General features: G+C 46.5%; 1 protein-coding gene across 3 annotated transcripts in view; it reads right to left on the minus strand.

Annotated features, from left to right (window-relative positions):
- The window catches only part of STXBP4 (syntaxin binding protein 4), a 599,190-nt gene that overhangs the window by 435,145 nt on the left and 138,212 nt on the right, over window positions 1-25,833 (minus strand). For all 3 annotated transcript variants that reach the window (XM_078654416.1, XM_078654418.1, XM_078654417.1), the window contains exon 5: window positions 6,987-7,185. In XM_078654416.1, coding sequence (XP_078510542.1) covers window positions 6,987-7,185 — 199 coding nt within the window. The remainder of the gene's footprint in view (window positions 1-6,986; window positions 7,186-25,833) is intronic.

Genomic DNA, 25,833 nt, shown 5'->3' on the forward strand with positions numbered 1-25,833 from the left:
GTGATCCCATTGGCTGAGACCATCCAGGCTCACCGAAGTGTCAAGACCTGTTTCCAGTGGTCCTGAGGCATGTGGGCAGCCTGTGCTGGGCGGTGCAGATGGGTAGTGGTGGATCTATCTGCCGGCTGATACCCCTACAACATGGGCCCCAAGTGGAGGACCTGAAGTAACCCGTGCTGCAACGAAGTTGATAGCCCATTGTGGCCTAACCCCACTGAGAAGGCTTAGACGGATGCCCAGAAGAAGATCACCCATCGTGGGAACACAGCTGGGACCCAGCAGTTCCTGTGTTGCCCGATAGCTAGAATGACGGGTGAGACCTAGAACACTCGCTGGGTGCAGAGGTGAGAGGACGCTTTGACGGTGAGTGCTGGTGCCCATGAGGGTGAGATTTGAAGACCCAGGCTGTGGCCTGGCAGACCATCTGTCGGAGAACCAGCCTTAAGATGTCATGACTTGGGGGTCCAATAAACACTCTCACCTCAAGCACTAGATACCATGGTGAACCTGCATTGCAGTGCACCCCACCATGGACGATAGTGGAGGTTGATGAACCGCCTGTGAACTGCGACCTGCCGACTTCCCAGGCAGCACACATGGACCCACTGAACCGCGACCCGGGGTGCAGTGGGGGGAGGAGTGGTAAACCAGGCATGTGAACACACCCCAGACTAGCCTGCACTTGCCTGGGACAGTGGTGAATCCCAAACCTGTCAATATTCTCTCCCCATCCTAGGGGGTTGTCATGGCCCGGGCGGAGGGGGGTCAAACACTGCGCAACCTTGAGGCCAACATCAACAGACACTCTGGCCAATTGGAAAGGATACTACAGGCAATCCTGGACATAAAAATAACAGTGTAGTCAAAAATAGATGCTGTCTCATTGGGCGTTAGCCTACTCCGAGCAGACCACAGGATATTGGCGGAGAGGTTGGACGACACTGAGTCTGTATTAACCATGATGCACCTCACGATGTAAGAACTCCAAACTTAACTATAAGTGATGAAGGATGATATAGCTTCTCTGCAACGAAAGAGGAAGATGCAGAAGAGTGCTTGAGGTGCAGTAATCTTCACTTCCTGGTCTGACCGGAGCACAAGGAGGACCCAAGCATGGAACTCTTCCTTGAACACTGGCTGACGTAGTTCGATGAGTACCATTGAGTTGAGTAACAATAAACAACTGAAACTCAGCTCCAAGATACCCTTCTGTGTGAAATTGCACTTTACAAATACAAGTTATGTTATATATGTTATGATGCTCAGGGTGCTGGCCGTCAAGGTATCTACATTGTTATTAGTTGAACAAGCACAACGCCTCATGGGAAGACATCCTCCAGGGGCTCAACCAAGACCTGAGATCACAAAACTACTTAATTACATGGAGACAGATTTGATTCTCCAACTGTTTCAGATGAAAGGTTACGGCACTTCGAAGGCAGCAGCATAACTGCCTACCCAGATTTCACTGTGGAGGTACAGCATCGCTTTACTCCTTATGCATTGGTCTAAAAACAACTACAGGGATTAGGTCTGAAATATCCTGTATCCTGAAAAACTCAAGGTGATTGAATAGAAAGCAAACCACTTCCCGACTCCCGAGAGTGCATGGACCTGGTTAAATTCTAAGGTTACAGCGACACAGCAGACAGGTGAGCAATGCACGAAGAACTGGCTGACCCCCAAGATCAAGACGCAGATGAACCAGGAGGATATGGAATTGCCCACAAATCAGCAAAGAAACATGCCCAAGTGGTGGCAGAGGTACTGCAGCAGAGTAAAACCCCATTGCGGTTCCACACTCAGTGTATCTCAGTCCCCGGATCAGTTACTAATGACAGTGCCACCTCTACATGAGAGGAATACCGTGGCTGAGAGCTGACGTCACATTTGGTGGGGCACAGCTGTGAGGAATGTATGTCCTTGTCAGTGAGTCCTGAGTTTGGAACTGTGCGCTCAGAAGACATCATGGGGTATCGGGGGCAAGGGGATGGGGAGAGGAGAGCGGCGGGCACCAAGTACACTGTGAAGGACTAAAGGGTCCAGGTGCCACAGAGTAAGCCAACCACACACCCATGGTTACTGCATTGGGCTCGAACTCTGGACTTAGGTTTCATATAGCTAATATGCATATGTTGAATTGTTATGGCTGGGCACCAAGCAGATGCTCAGACAGGACAGGGGGGTTGGGGATATTGTTTATACACATACACAACTGCCTGGCCTATTTTGTCACCATTTCATGCACACACACTGCAGGGCCACGGAGAAAAAGGGGAATGTCTCATGACCCACTACTACATGTAGGCACACCCGAACAAGTTACGAGCCCGCAACACAAGGCACACCGAACGAGTTACTATCCCGCAATAAATCTACTAACATAGAATGAGAGGGTCATGGCCACTCCCACCAAAAGGTACCGTGTCCACACTTACCTTAAATGCTATCAGACACATACAGCTTTCCTTCAAGAGAGACACAAAGCAAATTGAACTGCAAAACCTTCATGCAAAATGGAGAGGGCAGATATATGGCACTGCCACTTTGGCATATGCAAAGGGAGTTCTGATCAATTGGGTATCCCCAGGGGTTCCATTTGTGATGGAAACACACAAGGGGGACACCGAAGGCAGGTATGTAGTGGCGGAGGCTGTTTGGATGGCACACACTTCATGCTGCTACCTATTATACCCCAAATACCGGCCACTCCACATTCCAAACCACCTGCCCCTGGATCTTTTCCAAGACCTCACACTCCTGGTATATGGAACAGGGATTATAAATGTATCCATTGCTAGAGACTGCTCTAACCCTCTGTCGGATGGAGAGGCCTATCCCATCAAAACACAACATTTTGAGAGACTGGATGGATAGCAGTAGACTGTATGGCATATGGTGACTTCAACAACCCGAGGATATTGTGTTCTTGTTTTACTCACCAGTCCACAACATGAACACCAGGTTGAACCTTTTCCTCTCTACAGAAGCACTAGGCACACACACCCTCCATAAAGAGTATCTGGCACGCACTCTCTCTGACCACTGCCCACTGCAAATGACGATGCATTGGGAAAGAGCCTGCCCCCGCATACCAACCTGAAAGCTCCAAACCTTCATGATTAACCCTTCCATGAAGACCAGGTGGCACAACTTACGCAATAGCTCAAACAAAATGCCGGCTCCGCCCCCTCCAGGGCAGCGGAGTAGAATGCTCACAAAGTGGGTGTACATGGGCACTGAAAAGCCAACACATGGGAGGTTTGTCAGACCCTGTGTGGGAAAGTCTTCATTAAGGAAAGAGAAATGAGGCAGTTCAGCTTGAGATTGAGATGCCATTTCAGGCTGCAATGACTGACCAATTAAGCTGAAGAAAGACCAGAGGCATGCCTGGAGAAACTTGACTGTACTCAATACCTCATCCGACTCCATGGCAAGAGATACGAAGAGGGTAGGGTGCTGACGTGGCTAGTCCATGCTTATCAGACATGCCATCAATAGGGGTGATTTAGCTAGACAATGGCATTGTCCTAACACACAAACAGACATAAAAGTTGCTTTTGTGGACTTCTATAATTCCCTCAATGAAGAGGTAGAGTGTCCCACCATAGACAGCCTAAAGGACTATCTACAGGGGCTTTCCCTGCCCCGCATGAATCCAATCCAAAGAGCAGAACTAGACGAATCTCTTCTTATCAAAGCAATCCACATGGCCATCACTCAGATAACTCATAAGACCCCAGATACGGATTGCCTCCTCATAGAATACTATGCCACCTTTAGCGCATCACTCTCCCGATGCTTTTAGAAATTTACAATGAGGTGAAGGAGCGGGGACAGCTTCCAGATGAGGCACTGATAGTAGTAATCCCCAAATCAGGCCATAACCCACTAATTGTTACCTCCTACAGGCTGCTATCACTATTAAACCTAGATTGTAGGATAGTAGAGAAAGTGTTGGCAAACAGATTGCTCCTCATTATCGGTACTTTACTAAACACTGATCAAAACGGGTATATATCGGACCATAATACATTCCTCAATATTCATTGGCTTCTCTTCCTGATGAGCGCTAACCCATGACGATACAGGTGTACAGGTGGCAGTGTCACCTGACAAAGAAAAAACATTTGCCACCCTGGGTGGGACTACTTAATAGCTACATTGGAGGAGATGCACATAGGCCCAGGACACCTCAGCTGGATCTGCGCCTTATCTGGACATCCATCATCAAGAGTTAAAAAGGGGCAGTTGATCTCTGACAGGTTTTGATAAACAAATGGCACTAAGCAGGGTTGCCCACTATCCCCATTTATCTTCGCTCTCGCCATGGAACTACTGGCATGTAGGATACAAACGCAGGCATGACAATGGGGAATAAAGGCGCATAGAAGCCACCATATAATCTCTTTATATGTGCCATTATCTACTTATGCAACACCTGACACAAACTCCCAGCTCTGATGGGGATGCTAGACGAATTTAGGACTATCTCTGGCCTCAAGGTAAACTGCTCCAAGTCCTTCCTTTTTCCATCTGCCCGGTCCCCGAACAAAGCAGATGGGCGCTACTGCACTCTAGGCTCATGTGGCAATATGATATGTTAAAAAATGTGGGTATACAAATGTATCACACAGACAGCTACCGCATAGAAGGAACTGTAAACAAGGCGCTGAGTTCGACCGTAGGTTCATCCCATTTTGGACACCCTTCCCACTATTGCCTGTGGGTCATGTGGCGATATCCAAGATGCTCATTCTGCCATGGCTATTGTACTTTTCTGCAGCCCAACCACTCACTCACCCTGCATGCAAGCGCCTGTTGGAGCGAATGTGGGGCATGGGCAGGCGGCAAGTAAGGATCGATAAATTACAAACACCCACTGCATGAGGGGGGGACTTGGTGCCCCTACCTACAAATTATACTGCACAGTGGCTCAATTGCAGTGGCTGGTACATTGATTGGGGACAACCTCCTGCTCATAAAGAACGGACGTCCAACATCTCCTCGATAGACCACATATATACACCTGGCTATCGAACCCCTGGCTACATACCCGACACGGGACCAACCAGATGAGGACAGCACGCTAATGCTGGCATGTATATATACACACTGTAACAAACCACTACCCCGTATTTGCGATTGATCCCCATTTGGCAAATGGCGGCACTCCAAGGGGTAGGCTAACATCATGTTATAACGTGCTGGAGGAAGACGGGAAAAGAACAAACAAGGGATCTCTTGGTTAGGGGCACTTAATGTCCTTTCAGGAGCTAATGGATACATTCGGTATACCAGCAGGTCACTTTCTGATGTACAACGCCATGCAACTTGCAAACACCACACAATGGGGGCAGGACCTAACTGAACCACCCATGTCACTAACCCAACACATGAAACCGTCACATGGAGACACACGAAAAATTCATAACAGCCCTCTACACTGCCTTATTGGCCCATCACCACAAATTGGACACCAGGGTCCCCGAATGCTGGGCACTGGACCTTCAGAAGCAATTCTTAGATAAACAATGGACCCAAGCCTTGCGGCAGGTAAAAGAAGTCTCACAGAATCCACGGTTTCACCACAAGCAATGAAATTACCTACACCAGACATATCTCACACTATGAAGCATAACAAGCATGTACTCAAATGCCCCCTCCAGGTGCCTCAGATGCGGCGTACCTGATGTAGGTTTCTTACACATAGTGTGGGAGTTCCCGTTTATTGGATGGGCTTGGACAGAAATCACAGAAGCCACCTTCGCGTTGTTTGAATGCATAGTTTTGGCCACTCCAGAATCATGTCTGTTGGGCATTAGACCCAAGGCTATGGAAGACAAATACAGACAGATTCATTGACTTAGCATTTATACTGTTCAAACGGCAAATTGCAATGCCCTGGAAATCTCATGCAGCCCCTGACACACAATGTTGGCTCCACATCTTGTTGAAGTGGGCAAAAGCTGAATCAGATGTCCTTGTGGAGACCAGTAGATGCAGTAGAGTCCGAGCCAGTGTAATGACTTGAAACGTCTACATTAGGAACCTGGAAGCGAAAAACGACACACAACCACCTTGAGTGTCCCCCCGAGCACCTCCCCCTATGCAATCTACTACTGCTCAATTGAGGGAATATTGGCAATGGGAAAGTAAGTACTGGACCATGTCCCATTGTGGGCTCTAAAGTCAGTGACAACGCCATTGACAGCCTAGGGACACCCACAACGCTCATTAGAGCACAATTTGAGTCACAGTAACTCAGCACACTATATATACCCATAGTGGTTTCCTTTATGTAATCAGCCACACTTAATCACGGCCCTTCAACAGATGGGTTAGACACAGCAAGGTAGTTGATGTTAAAAGGCTTTCTCCTACTAAGGAAAACCCCTACAAGACCGACCGATTATATCTACGGTATCCTATTTGTGCAATGGTGGTCTGACACCTAAACATATTTATTGTTGTGTACCCGGTTGTAGATGTGTGACAAATGCGTTATTATGACTCCACTGTGTATGTGCCTAGCACCGAGCTGAGTCCCAGATAAGACATTGTTATATGTATACATTGCAAAAAACAATATAGAAATGGAAAAAAGAGTATGTTACTATGTACAAATATTCGTTAAACTCCGAAGTCAATATTGTGTCATTAGGAATGAGTGCTGAAAGAAAACAACAGAGTCAACACAACTTTGTCCCAGTGAGAATACAACTCTACAAGTAGGTTCCAATTAGCTATCTATATGTTCATGTATGTATTTCCAACACATGAGTCTAGCATAAAGCAAAGGGACTCTATACATGGACGATGCAAAGCACAAGTACTGAGATGGAAGAAGAGACAGACACGCAGTAATATGCAGAGCATTAAGAATCATGTCAATATTTTAGGGAAAAACAAGGAATTGAAGGCATACATGAATACATGGAAGAGGGCGACGAAGGGAGAGAAAGACAACAGAGCTAAATATTTACCTGACATTTGTTCATAGCACCAGGAGTGGAAGCAGTCTTGGGATCAAACCTATCAACAGAGGTAGAAAAACTAGACGGTGCCATTTGGTTCTGAATTTCTTCTAACGGTGCAGCTAATGTGTTAAGTGCCAGAGAGCTTTCTTCGTTGTTGGAAATAGACTTGTGCCGAATGAAACCGATTTCCCAGGTAGGTTCTCGCCTAAAGTTTATAAAGAAAACAGATCATGCATCAAACATAGAAACACAGCGATTGCAATGTTGTGCATTTTTGAAAGAACTGCATTTTCAAGTCCAGGATGGAGACATGCCTTTCCACAATACACGGCCATGTATATGGTGGAGTCCCTAAAAAGTGCAATGAATGCATTATCAAGAACAGAGTCTTATTATAGACACTGCTTAATAACACCCTGCAGCACGGCATCTGTAGGTACATAGGTCAACAATGCGAGCTTTCTGCGTCGTATGCATTCAAAAGGCTGGAACCCATGTATGACCTTCGTGGAAACATGAGCTAATGAGAAAAATCTCCCGAAGACAATCTGGTGATTCACCATTTCAAATTTGGTGAATTTGCTGATTGAAAGTTTGGTGCAATATTGTTCATAAACAATCTGTAGGCACTCGTTACACGCACAAAGGAGCAGCATTTCGGTAATGTGTTTAGTCTACAGCTCCAATTAAACCATTTTATAATGTGCCACTTTGCAATACTGTTATATTTATAGAGGAAATGACTATGATCCCTTTAAAAGTGCATCAGACCTGCTAAAAATTGCTGGTACTGTCCCATCAACAGTGTGACTGATCTGCTGATAAAGATCAGTGATTTTCATAAGAAGTACTTTTGTTGTTCTACGAACAGTAGGAATAGTAGGAATTTTTAACAGTTCCACTTCCTAGTCCTGTGGAGCCTGCCTAGGAGTCTGACTTGCTGTCACCAGGCAGGTCGCTCCCCTCGTCACCACACAGCCCCTCCTGTGTTCCCTGAACCCGCTGCTGCCGCCCGCATTGGTTTGTGCCCGTTTTCCTGACTGTTGTATCACTCTGTCTCTGAGCTGTCTTTAATTAGTGTGTTGGCATTATTGTGTCCTCTCTCCCCGCTGTGGACTGTGTTAGCTTTTTGTATTTTATTTCCCCTCTTTTCCCCCACTTTGACTTCTGTATAACCCGCCTGTTCCCCACATTCCCTCTGTCCCGCCGGTGTGTCCCCTGCGGCCACCCCCCCTGTTCTCCTATTTGCCGCTCCGCTCCTGCCTCCCAGCTGCTCCTCCCTCCCACATCCCCTCATATGGAGGGCGCGCCAAAGGCGCGCCTAAGGCAAGCCCATCTGCTCCCTTCCGCGCCTGGACTGCGCCCAGCGCCAGGACCCCTGGCCTCTGCGAAAGCCACAACGCCCGCCTCTGCTACGACTCCAGCACCCTCCGCGCACTCAACGCCAGACGATTACACACCTGCTGCCTGGCCGCACCAAAACGCACCCAAGGACCCTTCTCCTGCCAGAACTGCAGCTTCACCAGCATCCGACCCGCCAACCCACCTACCGAAGAACCCAACTATCTCGGATGCATCCTGCTCAACACCCGCGCACCCGCAAACACGCCGTCGAACTCTGGGACCTACTCGACACCAACGCCCCAGACGTCGCCTTCCTGATGGAGACCTGGCTGAACCCCCTCCTCGGCACCCGACATCGCCATAGCCATCCGGGAAGGCTACAAGATCACCCGCAAGTATCGCACCAACGGAGTAGGAGGAATTGCCATCGTCCACAGAAACACCCTCAAAATCTCGACAGTCACCGACGACACTCTCAGCTCCGCCGAACACCTGCACTTCCAGATCCACACTGACCACAACACCACCCTCAGAGGCACCCTCATTTACAGACCCCCGGACCCCGACCGCAGTTCAGCGAGTCCATCGCCAACTTCATCCGTACACATGCCCTCGCCTCCATGGACTACATCCTCCTCGGGGACCTGAGCTACCACCTTGAGAACAACAATGACTCCAACTCTACCACCCTAAACGACAACCTCGCCAACCTCAGACTCAGACAACTCGTCACAACACCAACCCACTCCGCCGGCAACACGCTTGAACCAATCTTCTCAGCAAGCTCCCGCGTCTTCTTCAACCGCACCACTGAACTCCACTGGACCGACCACCCCTGCATCCACTTCACCTTCTGGAAACCCACCGCACACCACCACGCCCAGCAGATGCCTCGCCGCCGCTGGAGCAAAGTCACCGAGGACCAGCTCATCACCGCCCTCGCCCAGAACCCACCTGCAGATCCGGCAGCCCCGACTAATCCTGACGCTGCAACCCCTAGCCTCAGACAGTGGATCGACGACTGCACCAACACCCTCGCCCCGCTCAAGAAGCCCTCCAACACCCACACCAGTAAGAGAGCCAGCTGGTTCACCGAAGACCTCCAGGCCTCCAAGAAAACCTACCGAAAACTAAAAAAAAACTGGATCCGTGAATGAACACCGGAAAGCTACACAGCCCACAAGAACGCCACCCACAGACACCACCACCTCATCAGATCTGCCAAAAGGACCTCCTTCAAAGACCGCCTAGACAACAACGCACACAACAGCAAAGAGCTCTTCAACATCGTGAAGGAACTCTCCAACCACAGCTCCAACACCAAAGACATTCCACCGTCACAAGATCTGTGCGACTCGCTGGCCACCTTCTTCCATCGCAAGTTCGCAGACATACACGACAGCTTTGACGTCGTCACCACCCCGGCAACCGCTGAGATCTCTGCTCCCACGACCACCACCTGCAACAACCGCCTGCTCGGCTGCTCGTCTGGACCAACATCAACAACAACGACACCATCAAGATCATGAACACCATCCACTCCGAATCCCCGGAAGACCCCAGTCCACACCACATCTTCAACAAAGCCAGCAGCACCATCGCACCCCATCTCCGGAAAATCATCAACATCTCCTTCGAGACAGCGACCTTCCTGGAGAGCTGGAAGCATGCAGAGATCAACGCCTTACTCAAGAAACCCAAGGCGGACCACAAGGACCTCAATAACTTCCGACCGATCTCCCTGCTCCCGTTCCCAGCGAAGGTCATCGAAAAGGCCGTCAACAAACAACTGACCAGCTTCCTCAAGGAGAACAGCATCCTGGACCCGTCCCAGTTCCGCAGCAATCACAGCACCGAAACTCTCCTCAACGCCGCCAATGACAACATCAGGACCCTGCTTGACAACGGAGAAACCATGGCCCTCATCCTCATGGATCTGTCAGCCGCCATCAACATGGTCTGCCACCGCACACTACGAACATGCCTCCATGACGCCGGAATCCAAGAGAAGGCCCTGGACTGGACCACCTCCTTACTCTCCGGCAGAATACAGAGCATCCGCCTCCCCCCCCTTCTGCTCCAAAGCCACTGAGATCATCTGCGGCGTACCCCAAGGCTCATCCCTCAGCCCAACGTAGTTCAACATCTACATGGCCCCGCTCACCCACGTCACACAACGGCACGACTTCAACATAATTTCCTATGCCGACGACACCCAGCTGATCAGCTCCCTCACCAAAGACCCCCACACCGCCAAAATCAACCTCCATGAAGGAATGAAGGCCATCGCCGACTGGATGAGAAAGAGCCGACTGAAGCTGAACTCGGACAAGACAGAGGTCCTCATACTCGGATCCACCCCCTCGACCTGGGACGACTCCTGGTGGCCGACTGCACTAGGAGCACCCACCAACCACGCATGCAACCTAGGGGTCATCCTCGTCTCAACCCTCTCCATGACGATGCAGGTCAATGCCGTCTCCTCCTCCTGCTTCAACACTCTCCGCATGGTTCGCAGAATCTTCAAGTGGATCCCCACCGAAACCAAAAAAACGGTCACCCAGGCCCTCTTCAGCAGCAGACTGGACTACGGAAACGCACTCTACGCAGGAGCCCACGGCTCCAACGCATCCAGAATGACTCCGCATGCCTGATCCTCAACATCGCTCACTGCAGCCACATCACACCCCACTTGAGAGACCTGCACTGGCTCCCCATGAACAAGAGGATAACCTTCAAGCTCCTCACCCACGCACACAAGGCACTCCACAACACCGGACCAGCGTACCTCAACAGCCGACTCAGCCTCTACACCTCCACCCGCCAGCTCCGCAGACCACGCCCTCGCCACCGTCCCCGCATTGTAGAGTTACCGCCGGCAGCAGATCATTCTCCCACCTCGCCGCCAAGACATGGAACACCCTCCTCAACCGCCTGCGGCAGACCAAAGACCTCCTAACCTTCAGGAGACTTGTCAAGACCTGGCTCTTCGAACAGTAGCAGCGTTCCCCACCTAGCACCTTGAGACCCTCACGGGTATGTAGTGCGCTTTATAAATGCTATGATTGATTGATTGATTATAAGGACAGAATTAGGGCCTAAAAGAAAAAACGTAAGTGTTACGATTTGCAGGAACGCAAGCTACTACCTATTTTGGTCCTTGTGGGACATGAATAGGACATGTTTGAAATTTCCCAAAGCCCCAATGTAATCTTGGTCACACAAGCCCCCAAAAAACATATGATTATATAAAATTGACTTATAGAGAAAAAACAAAAAAGTGATGCATAGAATGCTTGAATTGATCTAAGCACGGGCCATAGTCAATGCATCATTGTTACTTACAATGTCTTTACGGACAGTGACCCACCACATGCAAATCAGCCTTGCACCTACCTCAATAGTAACAATCCAGCTCAATCAGCGAGACCTTTAACGTTCTACGCACTTTTTGAGACTCTATAACATAGTCTGGATGTTTCCAGGGTAAAACAAAAATGCATAAAAGGAGTTTTTGGTGAAGATTTTTCAGGCAGCAAATGACTTTGTATTTATTGAACAGGTCCTATTAATTTTATGAACTATATAAGCACCCACAAACCTGTTTTTGTAGGAAGTTCTATATATATATATATATATATATATATATATATATATATATATAATATTTATAGTTGGGAGGATGCGAGCCGTTTCCAAGTAATAAGTTTGATTAAACACCGTGTCAATAATCTAACCTATGTCATGGCACAGAGAAGACTGGCTTACATTAGGAAGCATGTATTAAAGTATTTAGCAGGACAGAAAAAATGAAAAAGTCAAAACACAACACTAAAAAAATCCCACAACCAATTACTAAAAATCAAGAAATATTTACTGAAAAAAAGAGCACAAAAATGATTAACATCCAATCGGGTGAACTAGAGATATACATTTTTAAGGTTTTATAGGTAAAAGCTAATACCCATGGGAGTAAAGAGGTTCACACTCAAGTATGTCCTCCAAATACCCAGCGGCAGCTCCTCCCCTAAGGAGGAGGAGCGTTGCCCCACTGCTTTAACAGCAGTGTAGAGGTAAAGAAAATTATAATTACGTGAAGTTATTATTTTATTTTTCAATTCCTGCTCAGGTGCGGGGAGGGTCAGGGCTGAGATGGCCAGATCAGGGGCCAGGGGAGGAGTCAGGGGCATACTCTAAAGTGCTCAGGAGGGTTTGGCCGGCTGTCTTGGGCCGGCCAAACAGTTATGCACACTGCATGTTCTCTCCTGGCTGTATTACACAGCCGGGGTGGAGAACTTGTCCAGCCTCCCAGTTGCTCTCTGAGCACCTAACAATGGTAATTAGACCAATCACAACGCTCCTGTAAGGCAGAGTCGTGATTGGCTGGGTGCTTCCTGTGACGGAGGAGAGGCGGCGGCTGCCCCCGTCACCATTTCCTATCAGCCATCACTACTAATACCTAAACCATCTCACATAGGATACTTGAGTACATATAACTAAAGTCCCATGGTTCCTGTACCGGTCTGGGAATGGGAACAGTTGTACTGGGCCGTCAAAAGATATTTGAGAGGTTGCCTCACCCACTACTGATCATGGCTTGCTTTATCACAGATAACCTCTCACACTGGGATACACCAGTGCCACTCCAGCACACTCAACCGAAGTCCTGAGACTTGGGAGCTCTTATCGATCTATTTCAGGACAATGCTATTAGTCCAGTTGGAGTTAGAAAATATAAAAAATATCTAGAGGGATACCCAAAGGGACTATCTTTATTACAGAGTACCCCTTATGATAGTTTAAACAAAAAGGTGTGGTCAATAGATAGAATTGGATGATTCATATGAGTACTCAAATTGCAGGACACTACCAACATTTTTCGACCTATATTGCCAGTCTGGAAATCGTCAAAGGTCTTCGTCAGGGTAATGTGAACTCCTTAGCTGTACTGAACACGTAATCCAAGGATTAAAGTAGCGCACAGATTATTTTCCATACCAATCGGACAACTGATGTGACGTACACCTATTAAGTTACACATAACCCAGAACATGGTCATTATCAGCAGTAGTAAAGGACAACATGGTTTGTGATACTACATGAATTAAAAACCATGCTAATTGGCACAAGTCTTATCCAAACGAAAAAAATCGCCATGTCAGAACCAAACTTCATATTTTACCACTCACCACTATGTGGACACTACACATGCTAGTTATAATGTGGAGGAGTACGTACAGTACACCTATAAGTCAAGACAAGTGATCTAACTTCATGAAAACAGTGCTGCTGTGTTGCATTCATGGTGCTTGGACTATGCATATAACACACTTAACCACGTCAACTAAACTATGGGCTTCATGGATCAGTGTGAGGGGGCGTCTCCTGTCTAGTCACACACTGATCATATCAAAAGATGTCACGCAATATCATGTTGAAAAATATATGAGAACAAATGTGGTTGCAAGGTGGGAGCTAATAAAATAATGTTTATATAAGCTCATCACATTGAGCATCCTTTCAGAAATATTGACAAGGGCAAGGAACACGTTTAGGCCTGGAGGCATGTTCTCCTTGCCTTTCTGGTGTATTTAGAGGTAAATGAGGTGCTAGAATTATAGGGGAGTAGGGAACCAAACAGAGAATCCTTGTTGCACTGTTTAAGGTCAGAGGAGCAGGACATTTTTAGACAGTTCTCACTTGGGGTGTGGAAGCAATGAGGAGATTAGAAACATATACTACGCACAACCTTACTGGACATTTGGAAAGTTAAACATTTTACACAAGGAATATGGGAGAGCGAGGCTTTTTATGAGCTTTTGATCACCTGTACAAGTCAGTGTCAACCTGCAAATTTCACAATACTCATGAAGGAGTGCGGAGGGATCAAATAGCGATTGGTACTAATACCAAAAGAGTGCAAGAAAGTTTAAGGAAGATCCAGCATTATTAGAGGTAATTACCACAGCAACCATTATTGGAGGTAATCACCAATGCAGAGGCAACTGGGCTATTTATATTGTCATCCAGTTAGTAAAGATGAATGAACAAGCATTGGAAATGCAATAGGTCTCGCATTAGGAAAGTTTGAGCAATTGGTATTGTAAATGACACTTTTTTTTATTTATGTGTTGGTTTTGAAAATAGCAAATTTAATAGCTTTGTCAGTTACAATGTCAATAGTTTTAACTTTAGCAAATGTGACACCTATAGCATTTGTAATGCAATGTGTGTTGTATTTACGTGACTTGCATGTATTGATATTACAAATAACAATGGCTTTTAATTTTGTAAATAATTAATACTTAAATAAAAAAAATGTAATTTATAATGGCATTAGCTTAAACATTTGTAAATAAATTTTGTGAAGATTATGTTCAGTGTATTTTATTGTGACGAAAATCCAAGAACATTGCATTTGCACCTACACAAACACACAGAGCCACACACACACACATATAGATGTGGTGGTGGTGGATCTGGGGGATCTGGTGGTGGTGGATGTGGTGGTGGTGGATGTGGTGGTGGTGGTGATGGTGGTGGTGGATGTTGGGGTGGATGTGGTGGAGGCGGTGGATGTGGTGGTGGTGGATGTGGTGAAAGTGGTGGTGGATGTGGTGGTGGATGTGGTGGTGGTAGTGATGGTGGTGGGTGTGGTGGATGAGGTGGTGGATGTGGTGGTGGATGTGGTGGTGGTGGATGCGGTGGTGGTGCATGCGGTAGTGGTGGAAGTGGTGTTGGATGTGGTGGTGGATGTGGTGGTAATGGGTGTGGTGGATGTGGTGGTGGATGTGGTGGTGGATGTGGTGGTGGTGCATGTGGTGGATGTGGTGGTGGTGGATGTGGTGGATGTGGTGGTGGATGTGGATGTGGTGGTGGATGTGGTGGTGGATGTGGTGGTGGATGTGGTGGTGGTGGATGCGGTGGTGGTGGTGGATGCGGTGGTGGTGGTGGATGCGGTGGTGGTGGAAGTGGTGGTGGATGTGTTGGATGTGGTGGTGGATGTGGTGGATGTGGTGGTGGATGCGGTGGATGTGGTGGTGGTGGATGCAGTTGTGGTGGTGGATGTGGTGGTGGATGTTGCGGTGGATGTGGCGGTGGATGTGGTGGTGGATGGGGCGGTGGATGTCATGGTGGATGTGGAGTTGATGGTGGATGTGGTGGTGGATGCGGTGGATGTGGCGGTGGATGCGGTGGATGTGGTGGTGGATGTGGTGGTGGATGTGGTGGTGCATGCGGTGGATGTGGTGGTGGTGGATGCGATGGATGTGGTGAGTATTAGGAATATGTTGCATTACTCGGAGTGATAGAGAGCCCGCATGTAGGAGGATCCTGGCCAGGGTTACATTGGCCTAGTGCATTAATAAAAATAAAGCGCTCTCAAAGGAAACGTTTTTTTGAAAATGCTTAGAATTTCTTTTTAACACTAAATTAAACAAGTTGGAAGATGATAAAACATCCATCCTTACACTACCAATAAGCAACTGGTATGCATTTGAACATTGGATGCTGACTGAATCAGAAAATATTGAGATTGGTGTACAAGCAATAGCTGTAATACAAAAAAAATTATATTTACTATGTTCTTAAATACGTAAAAACATGGGGTACACATAAAAACATCAACAAATGTACGTAAAGCAAAAAGAAAACAGCATTGCTTTGGGCATAAGCATGGGTACATAAAAGAGCTACTTCGGACTTGCTATGTATTTTGTCCAAAGATGCTAGAAATAGCATAAATAGGTGGTGCGTTGGCAATCATTGGTCGATTGAGCAAGATGCAGACGAATGAGTCAAAGTTTCAGTCTCAGTTCTAATGAATAAGCGAGACCACCCTCAGGTCAAACTGCTATGGAAAAGGAAAAGTGGCAAGCCACAGCAATCTGAATAAAGCATACAAAAGTGCAGTTGTACACCAGAACAGAAAATAAACTAAATTAAATTAGGTGAGTTGTGGTTCTAACACAGAAACCAGTTCAGAGACCAGAGCAACACCGCAAACAAGGGTGAATGTGAAGTGTCTACTCTATATGCCAACACACGTCTAAAAGATCACAAACCAAGTTACGCTACTCATGCCCAGCACTAAATGTGAATAACTTGCTCTTATCAATGGATGTTCAAATACTACCATAAGGGTATGTATAGGGGTATGAAGAACATTTGTTGCAAAGGTAAGTAATTGTGACCCAGAAAACACACAAATCGCCAAAGGACATTAGGCAAAAAGAAGTCAATAACGCACAATAAGGAATACATCCACTGGGACGACTAAAACGTCAATTAGACCACTAATATTGTAGGAAAGAAAAAATGAAGTTTAAAAGAACATGCACAACCATGCAAATCATTAGCACGTGAGTGGCAACTGCTTTCAAGACGAGAGTGTAGGCAAGAAAAATAGGCCTTCTCACTGCTGACTGGGTCGCAACATATAGGAATAATTAGGGCTCTGTCGGGGGTATCTCATGGCCCTGGTTCACTGCACATGTTGCACTATTGATGACTGCATCCCTGATCTTGACCACATTCCAAATAATGAGTGAATGGGGCACATACTCACTACATACTCACTACACACGTATACACAAGGCAAAGAGATTAGAGAGAAGAGCAAAGATACATTCTTGAACAGATTCCAGAACAAGCAAAAGAGCAATGCTGGTTTAAAATCAATGTTGGTACTGACACTGACAAATACAATGAGTCACAGATGCGAAGCAGTCTTCAATAGCTAGAAATGTTGGTCTTGTAAAACAGAATCTTCGGCGGAAAATGTTCATTACTTCTCCAGCTGTTCAAAAACGAATGAACAAAAAAGGCAGTAGATTGGTATTTGGATGGTTTGGTCAATGGGGGGAGGCAGCTGTTCTTCCTCACAAGTGGAACTACCTATCCGTTCGAGTGGGCTGTATTAGATACACTTCTTGGCTGTCATTTCTGTATTGTACGGTACAGTACCACCTGACCAGGCGGGGACGTGCGGCGGGCAGAGAGGAGTTGTACGCTTCAGCAATGAATTCCCCCACCCATGGCCCAAGCTAGTCAGCTGGGCCTACCACGCTGAACCATGTTTGAATGGAGAAGCGTCCCATGCATACCAACATGCGCTGTTATAAGGAAAATTGTACTCATGGGCATATAGGAAGAAGGAAAAAACTGCCAGATGTAGATCACACTAGCGTGGCTAGATGTTGATTTATGGGCTGGATTCCTAGATGCCCCATCTACTCAGGTTGGGGATAGTACGCTTTCAGTAGCAAAACCTCAGATAAGGTTATGAAACTGCAGCATTTCACTCCTCATCATTTGGCGGTAAAATGATTTCTCACGGTGTAAAAGGCGATTGCTGATAAGAGTATTTTTAAATGGGTAAAAAATTACAACAATCTTTTTTTTAACCAAGGGTATGTGACGTTTGGAGAGTTTTGCATATCATTTACCTACTCTACTCCATTTCTCTTTAGAGTATTCTGAAGTGTGTTGCTCCCATGCTTCTGCCTGCACCCTCATATGGAACGCACACCATAATGAATGAGGTTGGTGAAGAAAAGGCCAGAGGGTGCCTTTTATTTCCGGACAAGAATGGGATTTCCTTTCAGAGGTCCACACAACTCCTGAACAGCGAAGTTTATCAGGAGCAGGGCCATCCGAATGTACTTAGTTTTAGTACACATGTTGTGTCGCTCTCTTTCCCCATCTAGTACAAAATCTGTGCATGAAATTCATTAAAAACAACACGGCAGCACAGATATGTTCACCACAGCATCGAATGGTACAATCCATTGCGCTGACCTGCACCGACTGGCAGGGATTGTAGATTGCTCGAATTCTAGTGGTTGACAACAACGGCTCAGGAGTATTACCAGAAGAGACAGTGCTTTGGTAACATGTTTGGTAGTGATGTCAGAACCAGGCATCCCTTTTTTTGTTTGTTTCGTTTTTTTAAAGAAATGACATACATCTTGTCGGTGCCAGATACACAAAATGCCATAGCATAGATTATTCAGCTGACAGCTCCTCACGAGACATTAGCACATCACAATGTACAAACGCAAGTGGCATCCCTTTATGAGAAGTAGTGTTGGAGGATACACTGAAGCATAACAGCAGCTGCTGATAACTTAGTCAACTTTAAATGGGAAATAAATGCTGCCGTCAACCTTGCCTTCAGGCGTACATGATTGGATGCGAGGACGCGCTTCATTTAATTTCTAGACAACAAGTTACACACTGATTAATTTACTGCCCTTTTTCGACTCCAAAGAGGGACTCCTACCAAAATGCACACCCCAGCGTGACCGTTAATACACTTCTGGACACCGATCTAATCTTAAAAGACAGCGCATGTTTCCTTCTCAAATACCACAAAAATAGCCCATGCCATGCTGGAAGTAATAGTTGAGGACTGGTGCTTTATTGAAAAGGAGTAACGGCAGGGCGAATTATTACTAACGAGAATGAAAGTAAAAGAAAGAAAAAGGAGCTAACCCCCTGCAAATAGTTCTGCTCCAGTACACCCATGTAAAATACAAGGCTATGGACGACAAGAGAACATAAAATATGCGCGTATCATTTAAAATCTCTCTCCCCCGCGGTACCTAGTGAGCCTCTGGTTTAGTAGCTGATTTAATATTGTGGAGGTAATTGGCCAGCCACCGAATCACTTACTGTACTAGCAGAGTGTGTTTGAAGTTGCAAGGTCGTTGATTTTAGTAATCTGCTCTTATTATGCAGGAACTCGAACATTGCGCTCTGGGTTTTTTTTTAATAATTTTTCGGGCTCTCGTATTTCATACAGGTTTGATTCGGCTGAAATTCCGAACAATGTAAAACGATGTTCTAAAGGGAACAATATTATCAAACCCCTCAATAGATTTTCGATTTACTTGTTTTGTTGAAGCTCCAGCTTTAAGTCAGGTTGACCCCTCAAAACCAATGGGATTAAAAAACCCGATGTCCTGCTGCGGGACAGTTCAGTTTCGAAAACGAGGCCTGACACGCAAAAGGGATTTCCGGCCGGGAGAAAGGAGAGGCGTGACACGCACTGAAGGGGCGGAGAAACAACGGAGCGGGCTGCGGAGTCTGGTCTGACAAGGAGGGACAGGACGAGAGGAGCCGGTGAGGGGGGGCGTCGGGGCACATTGACGGTGCCCGCCCCCCCGTGATGGAAGCCCTGCTTGTGCCCGGTGAGCGGGGTTGGGAGTGTGTGTGTGCGGGTTTGTAACAGGGGAGAGGGGGGGTGCGCACGCTTGTATGTGCCTGCGTGTATTGTGCCTGTCTGCGTGTGTGTGTGTGTGTGCGCGCGCGTGTGCCTGTGCGTGCAGGAGATGGGGCCTGCCTGTGTGCGCGCCGTGTTTGCATGCAAGCCCTGCGGTCTGCGCAAGCGCGCTCGCTCCCGCGGTAAAATCCGACACTGGGAAAGCTCGTGACACTTTGGTGTCCACTCTCCCAAATACGGATAGCATTAGTTGTCGACCTGACAGCATTCATGCTTCGCATGAATGCTAACGTCAGCTCGACCTAAAAAACGGGCTGTGACAGCAGGGCCGGCGCTAGGCATGGGCAGTGTGGGCAGCGGCCCAGGGCCTCGCGCTCTGCCAAAGATTAGGGGGCCCCCCCATCAGTGTGAAAGGCCACACTTTCACATTAGCCAACCTATTCTTGCGAGGCCCCCTGCCCCAGCTGATCATATTACAGCATGAACTTGCTGGCGTGGTGACATTCCTGGGAGTGCAGGGGTGGGGGAAGGTACAAACTGAATGGGGGACAGTCCACCAGCTGGGCCAGCAATTATCTCGGCTCAGTGTCAGAGGCAGGCAGCGCCTCAGTTAAGTATCAGCCATTCTAGGCCCTTTGTTTCCAGGGGAAGGCGGACACAGGTAAGAGGAGGTGGGTGATGGGTGGAGGGGGCAGCCAGATCAACTTGTTTTTCACCTTTCTTTGTGTATAAACTGTGTGTTGTGGGAAGTGTGTCCTTACTGTTTCATGGCCCAGGGGAGGGGGCCCCCTCCCTGCGCCTTGAAGCACTGGATCAAGCTGCAAGGTTCAGGTGTGGGGGTCCCCTTCCCTGGGCCTTGTAGTAATTATGCAGTGCCAGGGTTGGATTGGGAAGGGAGTTATTCGGCTGGTGCGAGAGGCCCAGTCCCTGAGGCTTAAGTGGGCCGTTTTTTTCCCTCATTTATGTTGAGGCTTGCTCTGCTGCTGTGAACTCGAGAGGCCTCAGCAGCTTCTTCCACTGCCCATTTTCATATAAATAATTCGTTTTTTGATTGTCCTTGAACAGCAAAAGAACTGAATGGTTTTTGGGATTGATTTAATATTAGGGGCGATATGTATCAAGCAAATTCGCATTAGCAAAGGCCGAAATTCGCAGAATTTCGGCCTTTGCAAATGCGAATTTGCTAAATGGTATGTATTAAACAAATCATGGTTCAGAATAAGGAATCGCAAAATCTGCGATTCCTTATTTTACGATTGCATTTAAGGAATCGCAAATTTTGCGATTCCTTAAATGCAATATAAGAAGCAAAAAAAATAGCAAATTGGCCTTAAGGAATCGCAAATTACCACCAACTTCTAGTTGGTTGTAAGTTGCGAATTCCTTCCAAAATATTTTTTTTTTCATTTTTCAAAGTGCCATGTGACGCACAGACATGCCCTTAGGGCATGTATGTGCGCCACATGCGCACCCATGCAGATTTCCGGGTTGCAACAGGGTGTCCCGTGGACACCCCTGCACCCTTGAAAATATTCACAATTTGCGATTAGCAAATTGCCAATCGCAAATATCCCCTTCATTCCTATGGGCCTCCTGGCCCATAGAAATGAATGGAAAATTATTCCTTAATTGCGATTAGCAATTTGCTAATCGCAATTAAGGAATATTAAGGAATCGCTAAAAAGAAGCGATTTTGTACATACATACCATTTTGCGATTTCTAAATAGCGATTCCTTAAAAATCTCTATTTAGGAATCGCAAAACGGAATGTTGATACATATCGCCCTAAATGTTCAATCTTGGTGCTCCATGTAAAGCAAGCATTTGTATTGCAATAGGTCTCGCATTTAAGCGCGTTTGAGCTATTGACATTGTAAATGACAATGCCTTTTTATTTAGATTTTGTTTTTTTTAAACATAAATAAAAGGCATAGTCATTTACAATGCTAATAGCTTAAATTCGCGCAAATGGGAGACCTATTGCATTGTGAATGCTTGTTTCCTTCTGGCACTCCGAGCGCCGCAGAAGGGAAGTAAAACTACAGGTCCCAGAATGCACATGTGTGACGCAACTATAGAGCTCTAAGTATCTGCTTGATGCCTGCCCACTAAGTCTAGTTAAGCATATTAGTTGCACAGAGAGCCAGTGATAGCACTGTCCACCTTTGGAGCTGAAATCATCCATAACAATTACTCAGTGAGAATTATCATGGCATACTCATCCTCCTGTGTAACCTTTGACCCACAGTGTGTCCGCCTTGCATGACATCTGGCACTGCAAGTGAGAGACCAACTTCACCTCTCTATTAATTTTTGAACTTCCAAAGGCTCTTATTTTGCAGTCATATTTAAGTATTATGTCCCTTGTGGTTCTCGCTGAGTCATGGATTAGGAGCCTGTGGTCCCAGACCAGTTATCTGATCTGCATAAATGAGCTTTGCCTGAGGCTTTTTGTCTGTAATTTAAAAAGAGAGAAGTCTGACGATACCATCTGCATTTATGTATTAAGCGGGTATATCGCTCCTTTGTATGGGGCCTGTCCTTTCACCAAAAACACACGATGTAGCATGCAGCCTTTCAATAAAAGAGACAAAAATAAACACACCCAGCCAGCAGTGGTCTGCAGTAGTTTATTTATAGCTGGCAGAATAGTTTCAAAGAGCAGAGCAGTGAGTGCCTAATTTGTAACAACATAAGTGACAGGGCTCTCATCAGGCGGTCACTGAGGCTTGCACCACACATTGCCCTCGCCAGACTGCCAATTTTAGTAACAACACAGCTACTAACATTCACACTACTGCAAGCACGATAATTTGAACTATTTCAGGCCCCCAAGGCTGTAAGAATGGCTTGGCTGGCAGGTACGCCTGGCTGGTCTGGCTTGTCTGCGTACCGACCAATCACAATGCTGCCATTGCAGCCTTGAGATTGGCTTAGGGGAGGGAGGCTTCCTGTTCTGTTCCTGTTGCAGGAGAGCAGATCAGGAGCAGAGACAACGTGAGACCTGGGAAGGTAAGTTTATTTTATTTTTAAATTACGCCCCGCGTGCGAACACCTACGTGACCCCCTACTCGCGCATCAGGCCAGCCACGATTGGATGTTACATGCAAATTCAAGGGGCCTCACATCTTTCCTTTCGCCCGGGGCCCCAGAAGTTCTAGGACTGGCCCAGTGTGACAGTATAACCCATTAAGTAATGAAAACAACAAGGAGACCTGCAACAGTGTGGAAACTGAAATGTGTTAAATAACATACGAACTGTACATTTTATAGATATAGTACTGGACATGTAGGCTTATTTAGTGATTACTTGGAGGTAGGTAGGGACTGTTCTATTTTTGGTAGAAAATGACAGTTTACAACGGTGGGTATGAAAACAAGAAAAGAAGCCACGAAAAGGGTGAAATAAAGAGTATCTGTAATCAGAAGATAAGATGAGGGAAGAAGATACTTTTTCTAAGATAGTAAACATAGGAAAAGCAATTAAACAGGCTAATTCCTGGTAGTGACCAGATCACCATTATGTTTGCTGTTTTTTTTTATGTTCATATTCTTTTGTCTGATCTTGGTGCCTTTCAGGAGAAACTAATCTGTAGAGATATTTTGGCATTGTAGCTATAGAGAATTGCTCAGATTTGTGCACCCAGCAAAGGATGCTGTGATTGCATTATACTTATGAGAGCAAAAGAAATTGCAGATAAGGATAACATGATTTACCTGTAACAATTGGTTTGAGCTTGTAGTGCTAGCAGTCATATGCTGTCACACTCCTGCCATCTAGTGTTGGGCTCGGACATTGCAAGCTTATTTTCGAAAAAGGAGATGCGGTTCTGAAATCAGAAATACACCAGGACAGATTCCACGCTAGATTGCGTTTTGCCCCCTGGTGTTAGTGTGAGGATGAGAAGCACAATAATGTTTGTGAGTAGAGAAAGAAATTGGATGGATAAAGAAAGTAAGGATCATGTAAGCACCACATGCTGGCGTGAGCACGTATCCAGAGAGGTGGGTATGTGACATATGATTGCACTGCATTATAAGCTGCAAACTGATTGTAACAGGAAACATTTCCATTTGCAGAATGTACTACTGTGCATATATTGAAGAGAAGTACCCGACTCCTAAAGCGGAGTCTTTGAAGCAACAGTGAAAGATGTGGGGAATGTCTAACTTGAGCTTCTAGTTTGGCATGACTCTTCACACTGTAATACGTGGAGAGCATGTGAAAAGATTAACACGTAACAGCTTTGCAGAGATGTGCAAATGGAATATTGCCTATAAAGGCCAATATGGCACCTTTCATGTAAGTAGAATGTGCCTTACGCTAGGCGCAGAGTGTATTGTGCGTTTGGCTCTGGAATAATAAATATGCAGGAATTTTACAATTCACCTGACAAGGAAATCTTTGGAAATTGTGTTGCCAAGGCTTGGTTGCATAAATGCAACAAGTTATTGCTCGCTTTGTCTGATGGACTTGGTACTGCCAACCTAGTACGTATTGGCTTTTCGAACATCCAAAATATGTAACAGTCTTTCAATAACTTATTCTTGCAGAAAAAAGAAGGCAAGTCAATGGTCTAGTTGGCATGACTAGGAGGATGACTTTTATTAAGAAACAAAGCTACATCCTAAGGACAACTCAGTCTTTCTGCAGTTGGATAGCAGGTTCCTCAATGGCCAAAGCTTACAGATCACTTACTTTGTAGTTACACTAGCAGACGAGACAGTGCAGGTCATGTAAGTAAAGTAAAATCAGTATTAAGGTTCCTGTTGGAGTTGGCCCTTTTTCAGGGGTCATCCCGGAACTTTTTAAGCCTTCCTCCTGTATTTTGTCTGACCTGTTTTTGTTGGTTTTATGACTCTGAGCACTTTACCACTGCTGATCAGTGCTAAAGTGCGTATGCTCTCCCTATTGTAAATTGATGTATGGATTAGTGACTCTACGATTGGCTGGTTTGGTTTATTTGTCAGACCCTAGTACAGTGCACGGAGTGTGCCCAGGGCTTGTAAATCAAATGCTGCTGGTGGACTTGCAGCACTGGTTGTGCCTCCCACAGAAGCAGCCTTGTAAAGTGTGGCTCAGGTCTGCCATTGCAGAGCCTTTGTGCAGTCTGGTATTGCCATGTTGACTGGGCAAGTGCACCCAATCGCCAGTCCCTAAACCTTCCCTTTTCTGCATATTAGTCAGCCTTATGGTAGGCCCAAGGGCAGGGTGCATTGTAGGTAAAAGGTAGGACAAGCCCTGATGTGTGTGGCATGTCATAATAGTTAATTACAGCCATTTTCGTTTTTCACTATTGCAAGGCCATCTGTTCTCCATAGGCCAGAATGGGCAGTTTGATTAACATCTTATAATCCTAACTGACTCAGGGAACTATGTAGAAATTAGAGTTTAGTATGCCTGTACTCAAAATTATAAAATTCATCTTTTAGTGAAGTTGGTTTTAACATTCCATGTTTGAAAATACCACTTTTAAAAAGTAGGTATTTTCTTGCCTAACTATCCAAGCCTGCCTCTGCTAGGTTGTGTATTCCTTGTCTGGAGTTTGAGTCACAGGGGCTGGGGGATTCCAGGAGACAGGGTGAGTCAGCACAGGGCTGAATAGAGAGATCTGCATGCAGATGGAAGGGAGGAGTTGCACCTGGGACCTGAATAGGCCGTGCCTTCCCTCAACTATGCTGGCTCCACCTCCTGTGGTGCGTCTGATGTCCCTTCCCTGCACTGTGAAAGGAAAGACAAACAGAGTGCTCCAGGACTGAACAGAACTGGTTTGGACTAGGTAAACCCCTCTCTGCCTTCAGAGAACAAAGAGAAACTGTGTATAAAAAGGGGGACCCAGACCCCAGAACTTTAGATCACTTTTGAGAAACAAGAAATGTAAATGTAAATGTATTTATATAGCGCACTTCTACCCAGAGGTCTTGTAGCGCTGTATTCATACTGCTGTGGAACCCATCCTGGCTTCCTGTGAAATGTCCCCTCCTGGGCACCCCTAAGGTGAAGCCAGGCATCCAAGCGCTGCTGGGGCTGTTGTGGAGATTAAGCAAGCTATTGCCCAGGGTCACAGAGTGGGACCCATGATTAGACTAAGCACTGAGGCGAGAATTATCAGGTCCAGGGAAATTGAGTCCAAGAGTCGCCGAGGCGGGAATTGAACCCTGGTCCTAGGCCAGACCTCTGCATCAGGGTCTGCCGCTCTAACCATTGAGCCATGCTTCTCCAAGAAGAAACCTTTGCTGAGGAGAGGAACCAGAGAGACTGAGGAGAGACTATCCTTAAGTGT

The sequence above is a fragment of the Lissotriton helveticus genome, chromosome 7 (genome assembly GCF_964261635.1).
Source record: "Lissotriton helveticus chromosome 7, aLisHel1.1, whole genome shotgun sequence".
NCBI lineage: Eukaryota > Metazoa > Chordata > Amphibia > Caudata > Salamandridae > Lissotriton > Lissotriton helveticus.